This window comes from Poecilia latipinna, unplaced genomic scaffold (assembly GCF_001443285.1).
Source record: "Poecilia latipinna isolate Pla-1442-1.1 unplaced genomic scaffold, P_latipinna-1.0 Scaffold169, whole genome shotgun sequence".
Classification (NCBI taxonomy): domain Eukaryota; kingdom Metazoa; phylum Chordata; class Actinopteri; order Cyprinodontiformes; family Poeciliidae; genus Poecilia; species Poecilia latipinna.
In genome coordinates this window covers 551308-571442 of record NW_015112785.1, presented here as the reverse complement: position 1 = coordinate 571442, position 20135 = coordinate 551308, and the positions used below count along the sequence as shown (strand labels likewise).

Sequence of the window (20135 nt, the reverse complement as noted above, 5' to 3'; positions counted from 1 at the left end):
TGTAACATAAAGTCAATGACGACAAAGATAAGCTACTGAGAAAACATCTTCTATTGGAACTGATCAGGTGTTCATTGTGAGGCATGGTGAGATTTTTGCTGCTATTTACGTGGACAGGAACTTATAACGCAAGGTTGAGTAAAAGAAAGGAGGAAAAATTAGCCAGAAGTGATCAAGGAGACCGCATTTGAAATTACTCCATGAGAGCAGCACAGGAAGCTTCAGGTTCAGATATTTATTCGTGGCCCAGATATTATATCATTCATTCTATGCTTTATTTAGACTGGAGGGGGACACTGACAGATATATCTGGCGCAGAGACAAAATTCGCCAAAAATGATTCCAAATTAATGTGCCATCCTGACTGTTACAGCAAACTGAACTTTTGAACATACAAACAGAGCAATTGATTTCTGAATGTGAAACGTCTTTACTAGAAATATACTGTTCCGACAATATCTTTTAGAAGCTTTCACAACAGATTCATACAATATAAATAAGTACACTCTCATAACATAACAATATACTTATTTATATTGTATGAACTACATGTCTGAAACTATATGTTTTATACATGGGATGTATATAGGTAGAAGAGTATAGCCTTCACCTTATAATGTGATATTTTTGTTTTGTCTTGGTGGCTGTGGTACACTTTTGTAGCATAGCATTTCTTTGATCAGGAGTAATTTGCCAAAATAACTCAAAAAAAAAAAAAAGAGCCTGAACTTTGGCGCTTCATTCAGTTTTCAGTTCAACAATATGAACGAGACACTTTGTGACAGTAGATTCAACCCTGCTTTTTCAATGATCCAAAGCACAGCAGCAAGTCCACCAATTAATGGACAACCCACGTTCGTCAGATGTAATGATACTCATGAAATCCACTGAGGCAACATTCAACAAACTGATAGACTCAGAAACTTCAATCTAAGTTGTCTATTTAAAGTTTCAGACAATAATCTTTTTCATTTTTCATCTATAAAACATGTTTTTACCTCCCATATATTCTTTTTCACTCAGCTATTCAACAGTTTTACTTAATACTAAACAAACAAAAATATCTTAACAGGAAAAGATAAAAGATACAAGAGGAAGGTTGATTTTAGTACTACATCTGACATCAAAGTTTCTCTACTGAAAAATAATTTGTAGTAATTATTTCTTGTGGCTGTGTGGTTCTTGAAATGCCAGTCATTCACATAACTAAATTGATAAAGAAATCAAAGACAATACAACTTCTTCAAACCTTCAGGAACAGAGAATTTTTTTTTTTTTTTGCATGCAACACTAACCACAACCCAAACAAATATGTATGTGACCTTAATGCAAACAACATACGTCATTGTCAGAGAGCAGCAATCAAAAAAGGGTAGAAATGTTGTCAAATGGGGAACTAAGGTAGATGAAATCACCTGGGGAATTTGTCTTTTAGAAATAGGAAATGTTATTTAGCTGGATGTGAGAGGGTGGGGAAGAGGCCACTGGGTCAAATGGTGGACTAAGCACTAAAACACATTTACTGCATGTCCTTTCTCTATAGTGTGTGTGTTTATTAACACTATATTTGACAGGGTGAGCATAAGGCTGACATGATGCTGTCATAAACATGACATAATATCTGAACATGAAGGAGTCTTTATGAATATCTTACTGTTCTCATCACGTGTCATTCGGTAAATAATGACACTTTTAAAGTGCCAACTTTGCATTATTTTGTAAATATTGACACTTTAATGCAAAGTTGGCATTTTTAATGGACTTTCAATGCAACTTTTAGAGCAACTTTGCATTAAAAGTGTCATTATTTACCGAATTACACTTCATGCCATAGACGTCCTTAAAGACTCCTTCATGTTCCTAACAGATGCTATGTGATGTTTATGACAACGTCAGTCCAATGCACACCCTGTCAAATAAAGTGTTACCTACTTTAGATATAGTTTGTTATTTTATGAAAGTACACATTGCTACTTTGATTTATTTTGCTGTGAGGATCGGGGGGTTCCTGTGAATTGTTATTTAATCAGTATAAATCATCCACTCCCCTGTTTTCTACCCACTGTGTGCTGCTGTTCAGGGTCATATCAGTCGTATAGAGGTGGGCACACATCCTGAGTAAGTTGACGCTTCATCACTGGTCCATGTAAATTACCATATGTCACTAACTGTGAAAACTAGTGTCCGTTTTCGAACCAAGAGGAAGTAAGCAGGTTGTCACTTCTTCAAAGAGTCACCATGAAAAAGTAAGAACAAACCATATTTATGCTGCTGGCGGGGAATTTGTTTTGGTGCGGTGGAAAATGTTAAGTGTCGACATTTGAAGACCTCAGAGTAAATGTCACTAATATGTGCGGTGGTATGACCTCACAGTGTTACATGTATGTCAGGATGAACTCTTTTCCCTACGACTACTTAATAAAGCACTCACACTTCTTACAGTAAGTCTAATTCTAGCGTTCGTCTTAATGACGAAATGTATTTTTATGGTTTAAGATGTCATTGCTGAACCAGCATAGGTCATGACATTCTAACAGTAGTCTGAAAATTAGTAATTTAGATCAAAATTATCAAGTCGGGGCACCACCTGATTGATTGGAAAATGGTATAAAACTTCATTTCTGGATTTATTTGTTTTGGTTTATTTCTTTGCATGGAGTCCTTGGGTGGCTTACAAGCACCTGGTGAAAATGTCTTGCCAATGGCACATTTAGAAATATAATTAACACGTAAAATTGTGATGTGTTGAATACATATTTTACCCACTAATGGGCAAAATAACACACTGTAATAGTTGTAGCTTATTACAGCGTGAATGTGTGTGCGCGTGTGCGTGTGTGTGTGTGTGTGTGTGTGTGTGTGTGTGTGTGCACTTGCGTACCTATCCAACAGGGGACATTCGCGTCGTTTTACACTCACCAACAGGGGACCCTCCAGCCAAGAGGGGACATTTTTTAGGTCCCCTCTTGGACATGCTCTAAATCAAGTTCACATGCGTGTGTGTGTGTGTGTGTGTGTGTGTGTGTGTGTGTGTGTGTGTGAGAAATAGTGAATGACTGAATGTAGCATAAAGAGCTTTGGAGTCCTCTGCACCTGATAAAGCTCTCTACAAGTACAGGCAAATTTGAAGTTTATAATTTTAACTCTGTACTTATGAGTACAAAATCTACAATCAACCCAAACTCGTGTGCCCAGTTGTTCCTCAGAAACATGATTGGACTTTGGATGTTATGTAATCCTAACACCTCGACTCAAATAAAACATTCGAAACGGCCATGATGAGTGGAAGGAAACTTCCAGCTCAACATTATTTGAGACTTAGCAAAGACTGGTGTGAAACCACTATCCTCCAACGTTAGAGTTCTTGTTTTGAGCCACCAGCCTTACAGTAAGGTTAACCCCACAGAGACCTAATGCGTCTCAGGGCATTTCTAGTTCTTACTGTCCCTCCACCTGACGAGCAGAAGCTGCAGGCGCCTATAGGCAGGGCCCCTAATTTGGTCGGCATGTCAACTTCCGTCAGTCCTCTCTGCATCTTCATCTGCACTAAGCAAGACAGTTTACGAGTCTCGCTTGTGTGAGAGGTTACAGTGTGTGGGCAGAAAATAAGTCAGAGTGAATTGTGAGGTTTCGCCGTATGGAGTTTGTCTTGTCAAACTGTTCCCTCCAATGACAGAGAGAGAGAGAGAGAGAAAAGGAAACTTGAAAGATCTAGAGAAAAGGTTAGTTTAAATATAGGATATATATCCTAACATAAAAAAATACATTTTACATCAACATTGTGAAAATGCTCAAGAAACTTTTCAGTTCACACATATTGAGCACAAGAAGAGGAAGTTAGCAGAGTGAGAGATTAAATCTCGTTGGAGTGAATGCAGTGCCTTGAAAAAGTATGTGTAAGCATGAATCACATGAAAGACTTTACAATAAGTATACAGCTTAAAGAACTAAAAACTAGCATACAGCTAATAACAACAATAATAATAATAATAACATGAAACTTTTATGTGAAAAGTCTGCTGTGTTTGTATGTTTAGACACAGGCAACAATTAGTTGTCAGGTCGTGTCACAGATCTTCAGTTGGATCTAGTTCTGGACTTTGAATGGGCCATTCTGCAACAAGAACATGAATCACATGTAAAACTGTGATTGGGGGGGGGTGAAAAAGGAAGAGAGCAGAAAAGTAAATGAAGCAACTCCTCGACAAGACAATGACGGTAATTATGTGTAGAAATCCAAAGACGGAGGACAAGTTGCACCATGAATGTTGGTCTTTTGCAACACGTTGTCTACATCTGCTGCAGGTAGCGGCTGCTCAATTGGCAAAGCCTCGCAACACGCAGGACAACTTTACAGACACATGTCAGCTCAGGGTGACTGCGTGAGGAGACAGAGGTGAGCTGCAATATGGGTTACAGTGCTATAGCCTGTGGTAGCAGAGATGCGTAGCGGTCAAAAAGAAAGGATGTCACTGCTTCAACCTCAGGGCAAGTGTTAATGCAAAGCCCAAACACAACAACAAGCACAGACCGACACATCGAAAGATCACAGGCTCAAGAGGGACACTTACAAAATCAAGGCAGTTTCGAAGTCAGAAAAAAGAAACACAGAAAAACCGTGCACATGATCGGGAGGGAGAAGAGGGGAAAAAACTGCAGAAAGCAAAAGGGAAGTGTCAGTTTTTAGTTGACAGCTATATACAGCAGGGAGTGTCCCTTACAGATGCAAACACACAGACTGATCACTGTCTCTCTCTCTCTCTCTCTCTTTTACTCTCTCGCTCTCTGCATGTCTTTTCCCCATGTTATCTTCATTTCCTCCTTACAATAGCTTGCTTCAAAAGCAATATAAGTGACATTTGACAGCAGGCAAGCAAATACGACTAGAGGAAGGATTAAAGTTTGAACACTTGACAGGACCTCTCCCTTCAGAGATGGACAGATCTGGCAGAAACATAAAATAGTTGGTGGTAGAACAGATTTATAGTATTATTTATTGGTTATTTTCGGTTTTTGTTTTGGTTCTTTTGGCTCTGAATGCCTGTGCTGGTCAAGATTGCCAACAAACTTCAGAGGTCTGAGTAAGAAGAAGGAGCTGGATGGTTGACTGAGCTGTGGACGGACACTTATATCTGAGGTAATGTTCATTTAAAGAACTTGGGCGACTGTTCGCCTTGTGGTTTTTTTAAATTCAATAGACCGGTGATGACTATCTTTGTCAACGTAGTAGTGAGGATGTGAAGAAATCACTTTGCTTCCAGGATCTGGTTGCGCCACATGGGTCTGCCTTAAGCTTAGACCCTTCAGACGTTATTTTCGTAACTTTTATGCTCCTTTGCCGGGTTGTTTTTGCCGTCTGTCTTCCACAGTTTGTTTCTCTGGCTGCCTGCTAAGCTAAGACCCATTTTTCTCTCTTTTTCAGTAACTCTTCTCCAAACTACGCTAGAGCACACAGGTGAATTGTGACCCAGTTAGGATGTCAGAGGACAGCTCGGCCCCCACGCCACAGGTGTTTGTGGTGGACAGCCAGGCCTCCTACCTGTCCATGCCCAAGAAGAAGTCAACCTGGGCCAGAGTGGTCCAGAAGTTCCTCCCACCTCTCCTGACTCTGTTCGCGCTGGCAGTCGTTGTTGAGGGATATTTAATCTACATACTTTACCAAAGAACCGAGGTAAGGAGAGTGTGTCTTGGCATGTCTGATCGGATGAGGGGAGACCCTCTAGGGCTCAGTGAGACTGGAAATTCCTCCGCGTGGCGATTTGCATATTTTCTTCTACGTCACATGGCAGCGTAGAAGAAGATTCTGCTTGGGTCATCTCTTACTCGCAAAGTTCTGGTCAAAACTGACGAAGGCGTCACAAGATTTCAGTCTGAATTCGTACTTCCTTTTTCTTTTTCTGTCTAAACTGTAGATATGTGGCGTTAACCCCAGGCTTAATGCCATGTTATACGTTTTGTTATGACACCTTGACTATTTTATTTCACTCTCTCTGGATTCACTAAAGCCTAAATTTAGTTGTGAATTTGTGGAACTTGGTGTTAACCAGGGTCAGATTATATTGTATATATGGTAATTATATTTACCACTTTTTACATAATGATATATATATATATATATATATATATATATATATATATATATATTTTTTTTTTTTTTTAAACCAGAAGGATTCTCCATTTTCCAAATTAGGAGGGGAAAAAAGGGCTTGCACTTCTTAGCCACCTTTCCAGAATGATTTACTGTCACCGGGCATTTCTGTTCCTACATGCAACGATTTCTCCTTTCAGTCATTCATAGACAACTTGACTCTCCAGCTCATTTTTAGATCGCTCACGCTCATTTTCCTTCTCGTTCCCTGCAGGCCCTTTCTGGCTGTGTGTCTAATAATCTGTGCCATAATGTGTCCCACCCTGGGACCTCTGATCAGCAGGTAGATATATGTGCATGTAGAACGTGAATTGTCAGACACAGAGTCAATTTATTCTGCTTAAACAAATCCACTTTTTTGTGTCTTTTTTTTTCCAGGATGGGAAGACATCAAGACGAATAGGAACTCAAGGTTGGAATGGTGATTAATGTGTTTGTTTTTATTTAAAAGAAAGCATTGAGATGCAGCTGTTATTACTGCCTTTGTTCCCCCAGAACCTTATCATTTTCCATATTAATTGATTAGTTTGTTGATTTAACAAACATTGTTATCTGGTTTTCTCGACAGAATCCAATGAAATTCCTTCACTGCAGCCACAGAAACGGCCCTTTGTTCACTTGATGGGTAAGAACCCCCATGATGTCATCATTTCAACCAGCTTTCAACCACATTTGGACATCAGATCAGCTCTTTATGTTGACTTTTCACTTTAAAAACATTTTTTTTAACCACAATTTCATGTTGCCCAGATGAGGAGGCAACATGGTCGCTGCTTTATCTGTTCAAAAGAATCAGTTTGGGAAATTTAAAAAGTTGAATCTAGTCCAGTGAAACGTTATTTCAGCTTATCTCAGGGTTTTCCGGTTCAGTTTTGTGACGTACTAATATTGTACGTCACGATACAATATTGTGTTTTTCTTCTGTGTTTCAGGAGTTGAGAAGTCGAATAGCAACATAGTGCAGTGGAGATCACCCGCTCACGACGACAGAAGGAGAATGGAGTACCGGAACAGCCGACTGATAATCAACCAGGAAGGCTACTACTACGTCTACTCCAAGCTGGTAGTGGACGTTTCGGAGGCAACGTCGCCTATCGTCCACACGATCATGAGTAAACCCAGTGGTTATGGTTCACTTGTAGAGTTTCTGAAGTCCAAAAGGTGGGATTTTTCTCTATATTTGCTCTTGTTCCTTTTGTGCCTGATGCATACATCCCTCCTCTCCAAATACAACACAACTATAACCAAATCTGACTCTTCTCACTGTTTTTTTTTTCAGTAACTGGGGCCCAAAGAAAAGTTCTGATAGTTCTGAAAATCGTGGCACTTCAAGCGAAGACAAATGGAGAAGCTTTCTGTCTGGGATTTTCCTCCTGCAGGACGGAGATGAAATTTATGTCACTCTGAGCAACATGGACAAGTTGTCTCTTGAGGCCAATGAGAACTGTCTTGGTGCCATCTGGATAGACACTTAGACAATAGCAGAAATACCTCTGTGCTAGCTCTGCTCACCAGCCTAATATATGTATACCACAACTGATGGATGTAATTCTGAGAACAACGAAAAAACAAATAGTTTTAACATAAAAGTATCTGATATTCAGATTACATATATATTTACATTGTAATTATTCCTCATATTTTGGTGTTTAAATAAAAACAAATGCTACAAAACAAATTGTAAGAGGATTTCTTTCTTTGTAGCATAAACACAAGCCATAGAAATATGATTTATTTTTCTGTTCACATGATAAACTGAGAGAAAAATCAACTTGATAACTTTAAACCGCAGTCAACCCACATTATAGGGCTGCAGGCATACAAATGTGCAATCAGCTTAAGGGAGAGTTTGTGTATGTATGCATGACTGTATGCGTGTGTGCGCACGCGCGTGTGTGTGCGTGTGTGTGTGTGTGTGTGTGAGAGAGAGAGGAGCAGGATGTGGTTGAGTAAGGACGCAGAAAGGAGGAGGAGTGAAATAAAGTGCTGCTTGTTGCTGACTCAGCTCTTCCCACAGGGAGTGGGTTTCAAAAACACAGCAAAGTTTCAAATGGAAAAAAAAAAAAAAAATAGGCGCAGACAAGGCAGAAGTCTGGAAATGAAAGTTTGACAGTAATTAAGATTCTCTGTCAAGAGCTGCGACAGAGTGAACAAAGACAAACGCGGCAATGCAGAACACAAAGCTCCACACTTGGAAACAAGTTGAACTGAGAGCAGAGAAAAGAAAAAAAAAGAGCTGCCAGGTGGAGGAGCAGGTAACCAGATCACCTCTGAGAGACACGTGTGAGAGGACAGACCAGGTTTCTGCATTTGAACAAAATTTAGGTCATTTCCTGCTGCGAGAGCTCGATAAACATCTCCACATTTTGATGCTCTGGTAAACAAACGTATAAAAAGCTTCTTGTGCAAGAAACTGTGCATGCTTGGCCCAAGTGCTTTAATTTGAAAACTGTTCGGAATTAAATGTGCTACACATATTTTTATTTTTATTTTTGCATCATTTTAATGTTCAGCTGCGTGACAAACACTGGCTTCTTTACGACTTTGCACATTTTATTTGAAGCATGTAGCGCCGACCAGATAGTATAGTCACAATCAAGACAAAAGAGGGTTTGTTGAAAAAAATGCATTTGTTATTCTTTAATTTATATGTGCATATTGTATATATGAAGTGTAGTATTACAATTGTGCAACCCAATGCAGTCAGAAATCAACTAATTATTAAACAGAGATCAGTAGTAAACAAACAGCATCTTGAAACGCAAGGAGAAATCTGGTCTTTGTGGAAAAGTCAAAAACACAAAAACAACAACACATTTTTAAAGAAACTCCTAAGAATGTGTGGGAGAGGCTGATCTGGCCCAGTTTAACTTTTGGGCTGAATCGCTTTGTGTATTGAGGAACATCAGCCTGAAACGTGGCGCTGGCAGCATCACGGTGTGAGGACGCTCCTCTTCACCTTCCAGCAGGACGACTGTAAACGAACAGTCAGAACTCTGGCATTGCTTAGACCAGGGGTCACCAACTCCAGTCCTCGAGGGCCACCATCCTGTAACTTTTAGATGCGTCTCTGCTCAAACACACCTGGATCAAATAAACTGCTCGTTTCCAGCCTATTGCAGAGAGGAATGAATGCTGGTGAGAGAATTCAGACATTTTGGAGCAGAGGTGAATCTAAAAGTTGCAGGATGGTAGCCCTTGAGGACTGGAGTTGGTGACCCCTGGCTTAGATCAAAGCATAACCACGTGTTCGAATGGCCTAGTCAAAGTCCAGGTCAAACTTCAACTCTCAATCTGTGGTGAAATTTGAAACTTATGTTTGTAGATGTTCTCGTTTCAATCTGGCGGAGGTTAGGGAGCTATTCTGAAAAAAAGAAAGAAAAAAAACGAATGGGTGCACATTTTAGTCCATAGATCCAGAAATCTGGTAAAGACAAAAATAAAAAGACTTGCAGCTGTGACTGCAGGTTGGTTCTGCAAAGTATTGATTATGCTCTCATTTGTATGATCTGTCAGTAAATGGATGTTTGCTGTTGAAATGTGACAAAATGCTTAAAAGTTCTGTAAAAAATGCTCAGAACAAAATGAGCTCAGACTTGTTTTAGGGAGTTTTCACAGTATCCCTTTATAATCCACCATAACCCAACTGTAGTTTGTCTGTCCGATTCTTTTGTGGAGGTTTGAATACTCAAATGAACTCTGATGCTGACAAAAACAAACAAAAACAAACAAACAAACAAACTCTGGTCTACCTGAAAACCTCAGTTCAGTTGAAGTGAACTCTTGTGCGATTAAAAGGCATATGTGAACACCAAGGGGACCGGTGGACAGCGCTCCAAAAGCAGGAGGTGGTCTGTAGCGCAGGGCATTCTGGGTAAGTACAACCAAAGCAAATGCGAGAGGAACAGGATTTTCAAATGGCTTGGCGAAGAAAGCAAACCGCACCAGCTGAAAATGTAAAGAAATGTTGCAAATTTGGTCCCCGATGGATCCGAGTCTACCAGACTATCAGGTGTGAAGACGCCCTATAAGACAACAGTGGTGGCTCTGAACAAAACCTGGGAAAAAACAAGCTTTGCTACCACAAAAATAACCACACTGGAAAGAAAAGCAGCGCAGCTGTGCCATCGTCCTTAGAGCAGCGTGCTCCAGTGCTTTCAACTATCCCACAGAGCCGCCTGCAGAAAGGCACAAAACCACAGAAATGAGTCAGTAAACAAGCTGACAAATGCAAAAAAAAAAAAAAAAAGCCTGCATGCAAATGTAGCACTGTCACCGCTCTGCACTGTGGGACTTGGCAAACATGAAACAGGAGAGTTTCATCCCCAAACCATAAAAGACTCTCGTCTTACCCCAACCTGACTTTGAAAACAGAATTGACTCCCCTTAATTAGCACAAGAAACGTAAACCACAACCACCCCCGACCACCTGATGCAAAGATGCTGCTACTCGACGCAGCCTGCACTTTCATGGTAAGTTTACTTATCCGGTGATAAGCGGTTTCTGCAAAAATGTTATCAAGGTTGACCTCAAAAATTCTTTCGGAGCCTTCCCCGGAAATACAAAAAATGCGCCCAACTTTGGTAAATACCAACGCTGGTTGCAAGAAGTGATTTCAAGCACCCTTTCTTGTGATAATCAAGTTTTAAACCTCTGTTGTGAGAAACAAGCAGGAGTCTGAGTTAAAATTACTTAGAGAGGGAGTTATTCACTAACCAGATGTGGCGATATCTCACCACATCAGAGCTGCAGGTCAACTAGAATCAGAATCAGAATCTGTTACCTTTTCCACCGTATTCTTCAAACTGAACTGCGCTGGCATTTGTACATGTAAATAAACAATCTCTTGCAGAGCAAACTTGGATAAGATGCATGTAAGAACATCAGCCTTCACGTCTCGACTGGGAAGAATCTTTGACTCTTAGTGCAAGCCAATCATCCTGAAGCCAGAGGTTAAACTCTACAAACAAGGAGACATGCTCGCATTGCAATAGACGTTTTGCTAACCAACTACTTAAAAACTAAATCTCATGACAACTTCCTGAACTTCCCCTTAAATCTCTAACAGGTTTTCTTCTGGTATCTGAAGAAAACTTGTTTTTGTCTCCGCGCATCTTCCCATCAACTGACGAGACCGATGGGACTGAGTTTGTGTTGCAGACTTTTCATTGACCAGATCCTCTGTGCCACATGCAAAAGCTCGGGTTGCTGTCTCACAGCCTAACCCTGCTTTAAACCTCAACCCAACCGATGATGACTTTCAATGGTACCAGACTGTAAGGGGCTAAATCTCACGCTTTTGAGATTTTGCGTGTAAACAGTTTGAGAATAATACAACCTTTCTCCTCTTCTTTAACATGTCTAGAAATGCATGGTTGTTGGGCAAGCAAAAATCTAAAGGGTGTGAATTCTTTTGTGATGCACCTTTTCCTTTCAAGAGAGGCGTGTTGGGGTTTATATTTGGCAGACGGCAGTAGGCAGGATGCCATAGAGTGGGTGCTGCGCCATATGGAAGCGTTGCTGAAGTAACGGCAGGTGTTGTGGCGTCAAGGCAAAAGGTGTTGCGGCTGCTTCTCAGCAGGCTTTTAAGGTAAGGCTGAGCTTTGCTGCGTTGCACTGCTGTAGATTTAACAGGGAGCTTTCACATCACCACCTGAAGTGACTTTTTGATTTACTGCACAAACGCCTCCATCATGTCGGATGCAGGAATGTGGAAAGGAACTTGTGGATTTCTGATAAAAAAAATGGCCAATTTTAGATATAAAATAAAAATTAAAAAAAAAAGACACAGAGAAGACAAAAGGAATGTAAATGTAAGTACATCAACTTAATTCAGGCTGTAAATCATGTGTGCTGTTTCTTCCTGAAATCTTTTGTAGGTTAGCTTCCACGTTGACACCAAAATTTGCAAGAGATATGGATACGCTGAAAAGGCGCCCGCTGAAATTTCTCAGCGTGGGTTTTTGTCGCTCCAGAGCAAAAAAAAAAAAAAAAGCACAAAAGAGGACCACAACTTGGCGAGTCTGAGATTTGCAACCTGTCGCCTGCGCTGTCGCTCTTCCTCTAAATGTTGCGTGCAACGCTTACTGTCAGCCTCCCGCTGGGTTCAATGGGTTTCAGCCTGTTTTCTGCACGGCTTTTGGTGTGAAAGCGGCTACCTGTAAAAACGATGCTAAGAGTGACTCAGAACAGCGAGGCTGCGGGTTACTCAGCCAAGCGCCGAGGGAGAAACTGAGGTAGCGTTCCTTTAAGCTCAGCACGCTAGTAATTTCAGAGGATGCTGGAGTGTTTGAAGTACCTCTGAAGTTCGACTCTTTGAAACCTTTTAATTTTTTTTTATATTTTTTTGCGTAATCAGTTCAGAAAGTGAAAGAACAGCTTCCCATTGCTTTGCTGTTTCGGGTCTGACTCTTTTAGACAACAAAGAACCAGTTTGAGATTTTTATTATTATTATTATTATTTTCACGCATCAAATCAGTAAAAATGTGTTCTGCATTGTTTTCACAAGGTGTGAAGTGTCTTGTGGCATTTTGTTTAATTTCTGCTCTCAGGTTAAGTTCTGACCTCTCACTTACCAAAACTCTTCGCTTTCATTCCCGCCGCAGCTACAGAGCTCAGTTTTAACACTTAGATGTTCTCAACATGATGAATGTTTTTTGACTTTCCAAGCCAAATGTTTAAAAACAGTAAAATAAATAAATAATAATAATTAAAAAAAAGTAATACATATTCAGCTTTTGCACAAGCAGAAACTGAATATGTCGTGAAGGAAGTCCAAATTTGGTAATGTGTTGTTTCCTGGGGCTGGTTTTATTTTTGACTGACAACTAGATGCATTAAGCAGTTTTTTTGGGCTCTATGTGTGTAACATATCTGTGTAAATAGCTGGTATCAACCACACACCATTGGTGCATACAGTGACAATCTTTATAATATAAGATAACCCTTGAATTTTACAATTTCCTGTGTGATCAAATACATCTTTCTCAAGACATTGCAAGCATTTTATTTCCTGATTTTTCCAAATTGCTCCATGTCTTTGTTCAAAAGTCTGCTCTTGTTCTTGGTAAATCTCTCCGAGCCTGTTTGTGTTTTATCCTCGTCTCATTAGTGTCTTTAAGCCTTCAGAAAAGTTTCGCACTGACCTGCTCAGGAATCCAAAGCGAAGGAAATCATGCCCTCCACCACCATCCAGTCCCTCCACCGACCTCCACTGCCCAGTTGCATCTTCCACCCGAAAAAATGCAATGAATCGGTGGAAAATCTTACAGCATGTGAGTTGGACCGAGCTAGAACTTTTCCTTGTTCTTTGGGGTTTGGGCAGCAAACGTTTCCCGTCTCATCTCCTTATTCCTGTGGAGTCCAAAAGGTCGGTGTCCTGCAGACCTCAGCGGTCTGCCTGGTTCATCACACTTAAAATCAAATGATGGTTCATTAACAGGTCCGTGCTGTTAATGAGTTCATTGGACTGTTTGAGTCAGCTGTATGGGAGCAGAGACCCATCTATGACTGATGCCGGTCTTTAAAATAACCTTTAAGTCATGAAATCTCAAATTACACTATTGGATATAATCTGCTTCTTAAGGTCTAAGAATAAAAACAAACTCTTCAAAACTTTTAAGGTACCGATCGGCTTGTTTCAGGAAAAAAAACAACTTCATTCTGTCAGACAGCAAGAGATCTGTGGTTTTTGATGTTTAGTTTTTTTTTGTTACATTTTTTTTAAGCTTGCATTTCTTAGTTTTGTTTTTCAGCAGGGATTCCTGAACTCTGAACTTATTTTTATGAGCTTATGAAGATATAAAACTTTAAAACACATATTTTTAGGAATGCAATTCTTGGAAAAACTCAGTGAAAAGGTGCCATTTGTGCTTCAGATAAAACTAAGTTACTTAATAAGTCAATCAGTTTTTATATTTATGATGACCTGTGACCTCTGATGAACTGGGGCCATAAAGTGAAAGCATATGGCAAAACAAAACAATCGCACATTCCCTTTAAATGCAGCAAATCCATCAGACGTTTTAAATCACATGCATTTCTTCAAAAAGCATTTTTGCATCTTCATAGGAAGCAACACAGCAATCTTTGAACATTTTGTTTGGTTTTTTTTTTGCCCGTGCTGGCTAAATTAAGAGCGTATTTCTCATATCTTGTGGCCGGAAATTTTTTTTTGTTTTGCTTGACATCAACTCAGGAGGTGTAGAGAAAGAAAAAAAAGTGTGTATGTTTGATGGCCCACAGGTTTTTTTCTTTTTTTTCTAAACCGCTCGCTGCAATCAACAAACAGGATGTGATGTGCGTCCAGTTCCCGTTACAGTCTCCGTGACACCGGGGAACTTTCCCTCACCTAAATAAAACTTCATAAAATCCACTTGAAACGTTGCACATATGATTTCACTTTTTGATTTTTATTTATTTATTTATTCATTTTTTGCAATAAACTTAAGAACATTACATCCATGTTTGACATGGATTACAACAAAAAATACATTCACGTTTGAATAGTTTTGTCCATAGGACTTACATTTTTCTCACAAGCGGAACGTTTTCCTGGCTCGCGAGTTTCCACATGGAATGCGTCTTATCCATAATCGCCGGTGGCGATTGCAGAACTTTGTCTCCTTGACGACGTGTCACCCTTTGTTTTTTGTGAAACAACATCCAGCTCCCCGAGTTCAAAACTGAACCAAATCAGTGCGGTAACAATGCATTGCACATCAACACATATGTAGTGGCATCTACAGCAATAACAGAACATTCCCACAGCGTTATAAATATAGATACATAAATAAAACTTAAAATAAATACACTGCAAGACAATGCAGAAAACTGAGTTTTTTGATATTGAGTGATGTTTGTCCTGAGATTTCTCTTTAAAGTCCTTGCAGAGACTCTTTGGTTCAGTGCAAAAACAAAAACCACAAAATAAAAAAACAACAACAAAAACAAAACATCCCACCTCAACTCTTGACCGGTACCGGTACCGATATTGGCACGTTTCCACCTTCCTGAGCTTACACAAAGAACCCACTGGTGTTCACGTTTGTGTTACGACCCCCCCACAGGGTCAGGGTCCCGTTCTCTTCCAGACACCCGCAGCCGCAGATCCTCAGTCTACGAGAAACACCCCGAGGCCCGATCTGTCCTGGTCCAAACTCCAGTTCTCCTTTGTCTTCTTCGATACAGTCATCTGAGTGATCAGGTCGTCGTTGCCCAGCTCGGTCACCGTCCAGCACTTTTTACTGACGGGCGTTTTCTCCACGTCGTCTGTAAGCTCCACGTTGCAGGTGAGCTTGCCGGTCACCTCCAGCTTGAGGACGCCTGCTTCGCATTTGTGTGTGCAGTTGACAGTGACCTGGATGTACATGAAGTAGGTCCCCTTCTTCGATGGCGTCAGGGATCGCTTCGATTCGTCGTATTGGAAGTTGCTCCCAATCGATTTCCTTTCGCCATAACTGGAGATCTTCCAAGACATTGTAGTGTTGTCTAGTTTACCTAAGACAGAAGAAAAACATGTGGTTGGTTAGAAGATGGTTACTGAGGGTTAGTAAGCACAGTTAATATTCATTAAACCTCAATTTTTTTTACATTTTAGATGCAGAAAAAACACCTTTCAGAAAATGAGAAGGGAGAAGGGGACTGAGGGCCAAAAGTGCCGAAATATATTTATAAAACACATTTTTCTGTATGTGATAGCACATGACATCAACAACTCAAAAAATTTAATACATACATTAAATAAAGGTTTTTTGTTGTTGTTTAAATATGTATTTAAATGAGTCAATACTTTCTAAAATACACAATCATAACAGTCAGAGTAAGAATCATTTAACACATTTCATTTTCATTCAATTTATTCTGAAACTATGCATAAACATTTTATTCTTAATGTGCTGCAGATGTTCTAAGATTATTTACTGTCGCCAAATAGACGCGACATCTGATTGGCTGACATGCACAGCAGTGCAGACTGATCATGTCAGTCCTTCCTACACAAAGTGAGCTGCAGCACCTTTAAAACATGACTGAATAAAAACTGAAAATTAATATTTAGACGAATAAACCCCTATATTTATTATTATTATTGTCCGTTTTCATGCTCCATATTTACCAAAAATATGAATGTCAATATAATTTCATTGCATGATGAACAGTAGACATTTCATTATTTTATTTTACAATTAACAAACTGACATATTGACACATTTTTCTATTTTTTAAAGGAATTCATCAGTTTTATCACAACTATATATACATTTATTTATTCAACTGCAGTGCTTTTGACCCTCTATATTTGGCAGAATATAAAATAATTATATAGAATTTTTCTACATGAAAACTATAATTATTTTTATCATATTTTCACTGGTTTATTCTCTCTGTCATTTATTTATTTTATTTGACTGTGGCACGTTAACGTAACACATGCTGAATTCATGCTCTCGTTGCCGGTTAAAACTTGAAGTAGTTATTTCTGCTTTGTTGATTTAATTTTGGATGTGAGCTCGTTTAAAAAAAAGCAACGGCTTTGTTGAAATTAGGGCAAATAAAAATAAATACTCACTCTGTGTGGGATTCAAGTAAGCAAAATTCTGCATCTGTTGAGAAAAAAAAAAAGAAAGAAAAGGACACGTGTCAGAAAACAACCAAAGCTTATGAAAAAACAAAACAAAACCAAAACAAAACTGAGGCATTGTAAGGTTGTCATTAATGAAAACGCGGTTTACCTTGTAAGATGGAGTGGGGGAAGGAGAGCCACTGTCCACCAGGCGGGCGTGTATAGATGCGGGGTCGCGCAGCTCGGAGCGCAGCTCCTTCACCACCAGCATCCCGCCGACAGCCAGAGCCGTGACCGCCACGAACAGGATCACGACGGACATGCCGAGGAAGAAATCCACGAGGCTCCGACGCCGTCCGGCGCTTTTCTGGAGAGACTCCACGTCCGCCTGGTTGCTGCTTTGCTCCATTGGTCTGTCTGCTGTTGCCGAGATTGTGATGCGGCGCGAAACGCTCAAAAGTGCCAATGCAAGTTATGAAAAACAAGTAAAAGAAAAAAAGGCAAAGACAGTCCTCCAGCTGATGGGTCAGTTGCCTCCTGGGAGTTTAGTCCGCTCTGTTAATCACCTCAGCTCAGTCCTGCTGTTTGGTAAAGTGTGGCGGCTCTGAGGACCATGACAGGAGCATTTATAGCGCGCTCTCCAGAGCACGCTTTCAGATAGAGGAAAAAAATACGGAAGTCATGGGTTTCCCTCCCCGCCTCCATACAGACTCACACGCGCACACACACACGCACGCTAACCGTCTCCCCTCCCCTCCCTGCTTTCACTGGAGGTGCGAAAACTAGACTTTCCGCGGCTCTCCTCTCTGTTGCGCAAGTGCGTATCAGAGAGGAGAGCGTGTGTCGTGGAAACCGAAAGGAAAAGAGAGAAAAAGCATCACCTAAGGGCTTTTTATCATCGTTTTTTATTTATTACCAGGCTACATTCCTATACAGTCATAAAAACAAAAAACAAAAAAAGAGATACAAACTCGTACCTGAACCCGTGGAGGGGGCCCCTCTCTATAGGGGCCCCAGTATGTTCTATTAATGGGAAGGGTGGAGTGCACGTGGGTGGATATTAAACATGATGAGAAGGAGTGGGATTTTTTTTTTCTCTGTCTCTTTTTATTCCAAGACGGTAAAGTTTACGTGGGCGAAAGATGCCAGGCATCTACGCTTGTATCTGCTTGGCTGTCAGACAAAGCGATGGGTTTGAACACGCTGTGCAGGCATATTTAGAGAGGCAGGTTATCAGATGGGGGTGGGATGACAAGCTGGATGAAACTCCAAAGATTTTCCCACGACCCGTGTCCAGATGCACCGTAATCGAGATCAATTCGGGATTTGGCTTTCTGAAACGATTTCGTGTTGATCTGACCCATTTGGTTTTATTGGACCATGTAGTTATTGCACTCTCAGAAAGAGTTCAGCTTCCTTTCACCTTCTGTAAGGAAACAGGCCCACAGCATCACAGATCCTCTACCTTGCTGTAGCAGAGTTTTTAAGTGACGCTCTCTGCTTTGCGTCAGACACACTCTGAAAAGCCAGATCTTGGTCTCGTCTGAGCAAAATGAGCCTGAGATGTTTATATTTGTGATGGTAGGGCAAAAAAGGCTGGGTGAGTCCGAGGGACTCCATTCTTTGTCATGTTTCTCCAAACCTTTGGGAGATTTTTGTTTTTAAACATAAACTGGTCCATTAAAGTTGTAGCGTTCTGGATTCTAGACAGAAAGTTCAGAGAAAATCGAATCGATTGTAAAAGCGATGTAATATGAAAATACCATATTTATTTTTGAAGGGTTTGCAATAACCATCAAAACAATCGTGTCTCATCACGAGATACTAATTCGGTTGAATAGTACTCCTCAGTTTCTCGTCTGATTCCTTAAGTTTTCCTGGGATTATGACACTCAGTGGAAAAATGAATTTATTTTAAGCCGTTTCATCTTTTCCCTGCTGCTGTAGAGTAAATATATCCACATGATCATTTTGGTTCCGCTTTTTGCATGCTATGTGATGAGGTTGACATCGGCCACATGCAGCGGTTATAGCTAACTGCACATTGTTGACATTTCTGTTGCATAAGGTATTTTATGAACTGGCTGCGTAAAGTTAAAGTTCCTCTAAACTTTAACAACTTCATTAAAAAAAAAAACACACTTTTTTTCTCATTTGCGAGTTTTCACGTTAGAAACAACCAAACTGACGTTTTCGCTAGAAGACAAAAGAAAAGAACAATTAAAAACATCAAATATCAAATGGTAATGTCTCATCAAGCAGCCAAAACTCAAAAGACCAGATTTGAATCCCGACTTCGAAGTTTGCTGTGTGTCGTTTCCAAATCAGACGCTTATCTCAGCAACCATTCACCAGACTGGAAAGCGGAGCGAGAAGTGACGTGGGCCGCTGATCGACGGGATACAGGAATCCATTTCGACCAAAACAAAACAAATCCGAGAACGTGTGGCAGAAAAACATCCTAAAATAAGTTTCTAGGGTTACGTCATTGGGGAAAGTCTGTTGTGTCGGCAGAAGTTTGGACTGTACAGTGCGTTGCAAAACAAAACTCACTCCATGAACTTTCCACGTCTTGCTGCTCGATGGCTGCAAACTTCCTTGCATGTATTTTTGGGGATCATGTGATGGGCAACCGCAAAGTAGGCCGTAACTTTCAAGCAGGTTGGTTTCGTGTTTTACAAATCTTGCATGCGTGTGCGTGTCATGCATTAATGTTGAGTCAACCTTTGTAGAAAACATAAAAATGGAGCTGTCAGTGTTTCGGGACTTAGATGTCTCTATAGAGCAGTTTTGAGCATCAGAAGAGAAGTTATTGTTTTGCAAAATACATCAAGCGCTCGTCGATTCTTAAGTCTATTCATATTTTCAATGAAATTTAGGTCTAAACTTCGACTGGGCCATTCTACAACATGGATTTACTTTGACTGTAGATTGACCATGAAGGCATCAGCATGGATGTTTTTCCCTAAACCCCATGTCAGGACAGGGGTTTAGCATTTTGTGAAACTAATATTTAGCATGATTGGTTGCTTCAGGGTTGGCACGGCTAACTGTTTAGCTAGCGGTGCCCGTCCCACACGTTGCTTGTTCAAACCTCCTTCAGAGAACGGCTGGATTTATAGTGAGATTGGACGACGCACAAGCGCACTCTCTTTACTGTTGAGGCAACTTGTGAAGGCGTGTTGGTTGCAATGGGATTTATCTACCGGAGTCAAAGTGAAAGGAGCTCAAAATGCAAGTACATGTATCACTCGTCAGGTTTGTAAAGGATATGAAAATCATGTCAGATTTTCCTTCAGTTTTCACAGTTTTGCTCTACTTTCTGCTGGTCTGTCATGGAATATTCCCAGTAAAATACATTGAGGTTTGAGGTGAAGAAAATGTGTGAAAGGTGAACGAGTGCAGACAATTTTTTTTTTTTTTT

General features: G+C 40.3%; 2 protein-coding genes and 1 long non-coding RNA gene across 4 annotated transcripts in view; 2 read left to right on the top strand and 1 right to left on the bottom strand.

Annotated features, from left to right (window-relative positions):
• Positions 1 to 4760: 4760 nt before the first annotated feature.
• Positions 4761 to 7826, top strand: LOC106945983 (tumor necrosis factor ligand superfamily member 14-like). 2 transcript variants are annotated; one of them, XM_015030016.1, is made up of 7 exons: positions 4761 to 5137; positions 5423 to 5671; positions 6363 to 6431; positions 6527 to 6560; positions 6717 to 6773; positions 7081 to 7309; positions 7428 to 7826. In XM_015030016.1, exons 2-7 carry the CDS (start codon positions 5477 to 5479, stop codon positions 7621 to 7623), a joined length of 780 nt encoding a protein of 259 aa, XP_014885502.1. In that variant the 5' UTR covers positions 4761 to 5137; positions 5423 to 5476; the 3' UTR covers positions 7624 to 7826. The 2 variants fall into 2 exon arrangements, with proteins under 2 accessions (XP_014885502.1, XP_014885501.1); XM_015030015.1 differs by having other exon boundaries at positions 6527 to 6569.
• Positions 7827 to 11578: 3752 nt separating this feature from the next.
• Positions 11579 to 20135, top strand: part of LOC106945982 (uncharacterized) — a 24246-nt gene continuing 15689 nt past the window's right edge. The window contains exons 1-2 of the long non-coding RNA XR_001424665.1: positions 11579 to 11739; positions 13304 to 13424. This is a non-coding gene — a long non-coding RNA (uncharacterized LOC106945982). The remainder of the gene's footprint in view (positions 11740 to 13303; positions 13425 to 20135) is intronic.
• LOC106945981 (uncharacterized) lies at positions 14543 to 17404 on the bottom strand. Its single transcript, XM_015030013.1, has 3 exons — positions 16881 to 17404; positions 16718 to 16751; positions 14543 to 15648 (listed from the first exon to the last, which is right to left on the bottom strand). The coding sequence occupies exons 1-3, from the start codon at positions 17118 to 17120 to the stop codon at positions 15263 to 15265; spliced, it is 660 nt and encodes a 219-aa protein (XP_014885499.1). The 5' UTR covers positions 17121 to 17404; the 3' UTR covers positions 14543 to 15262.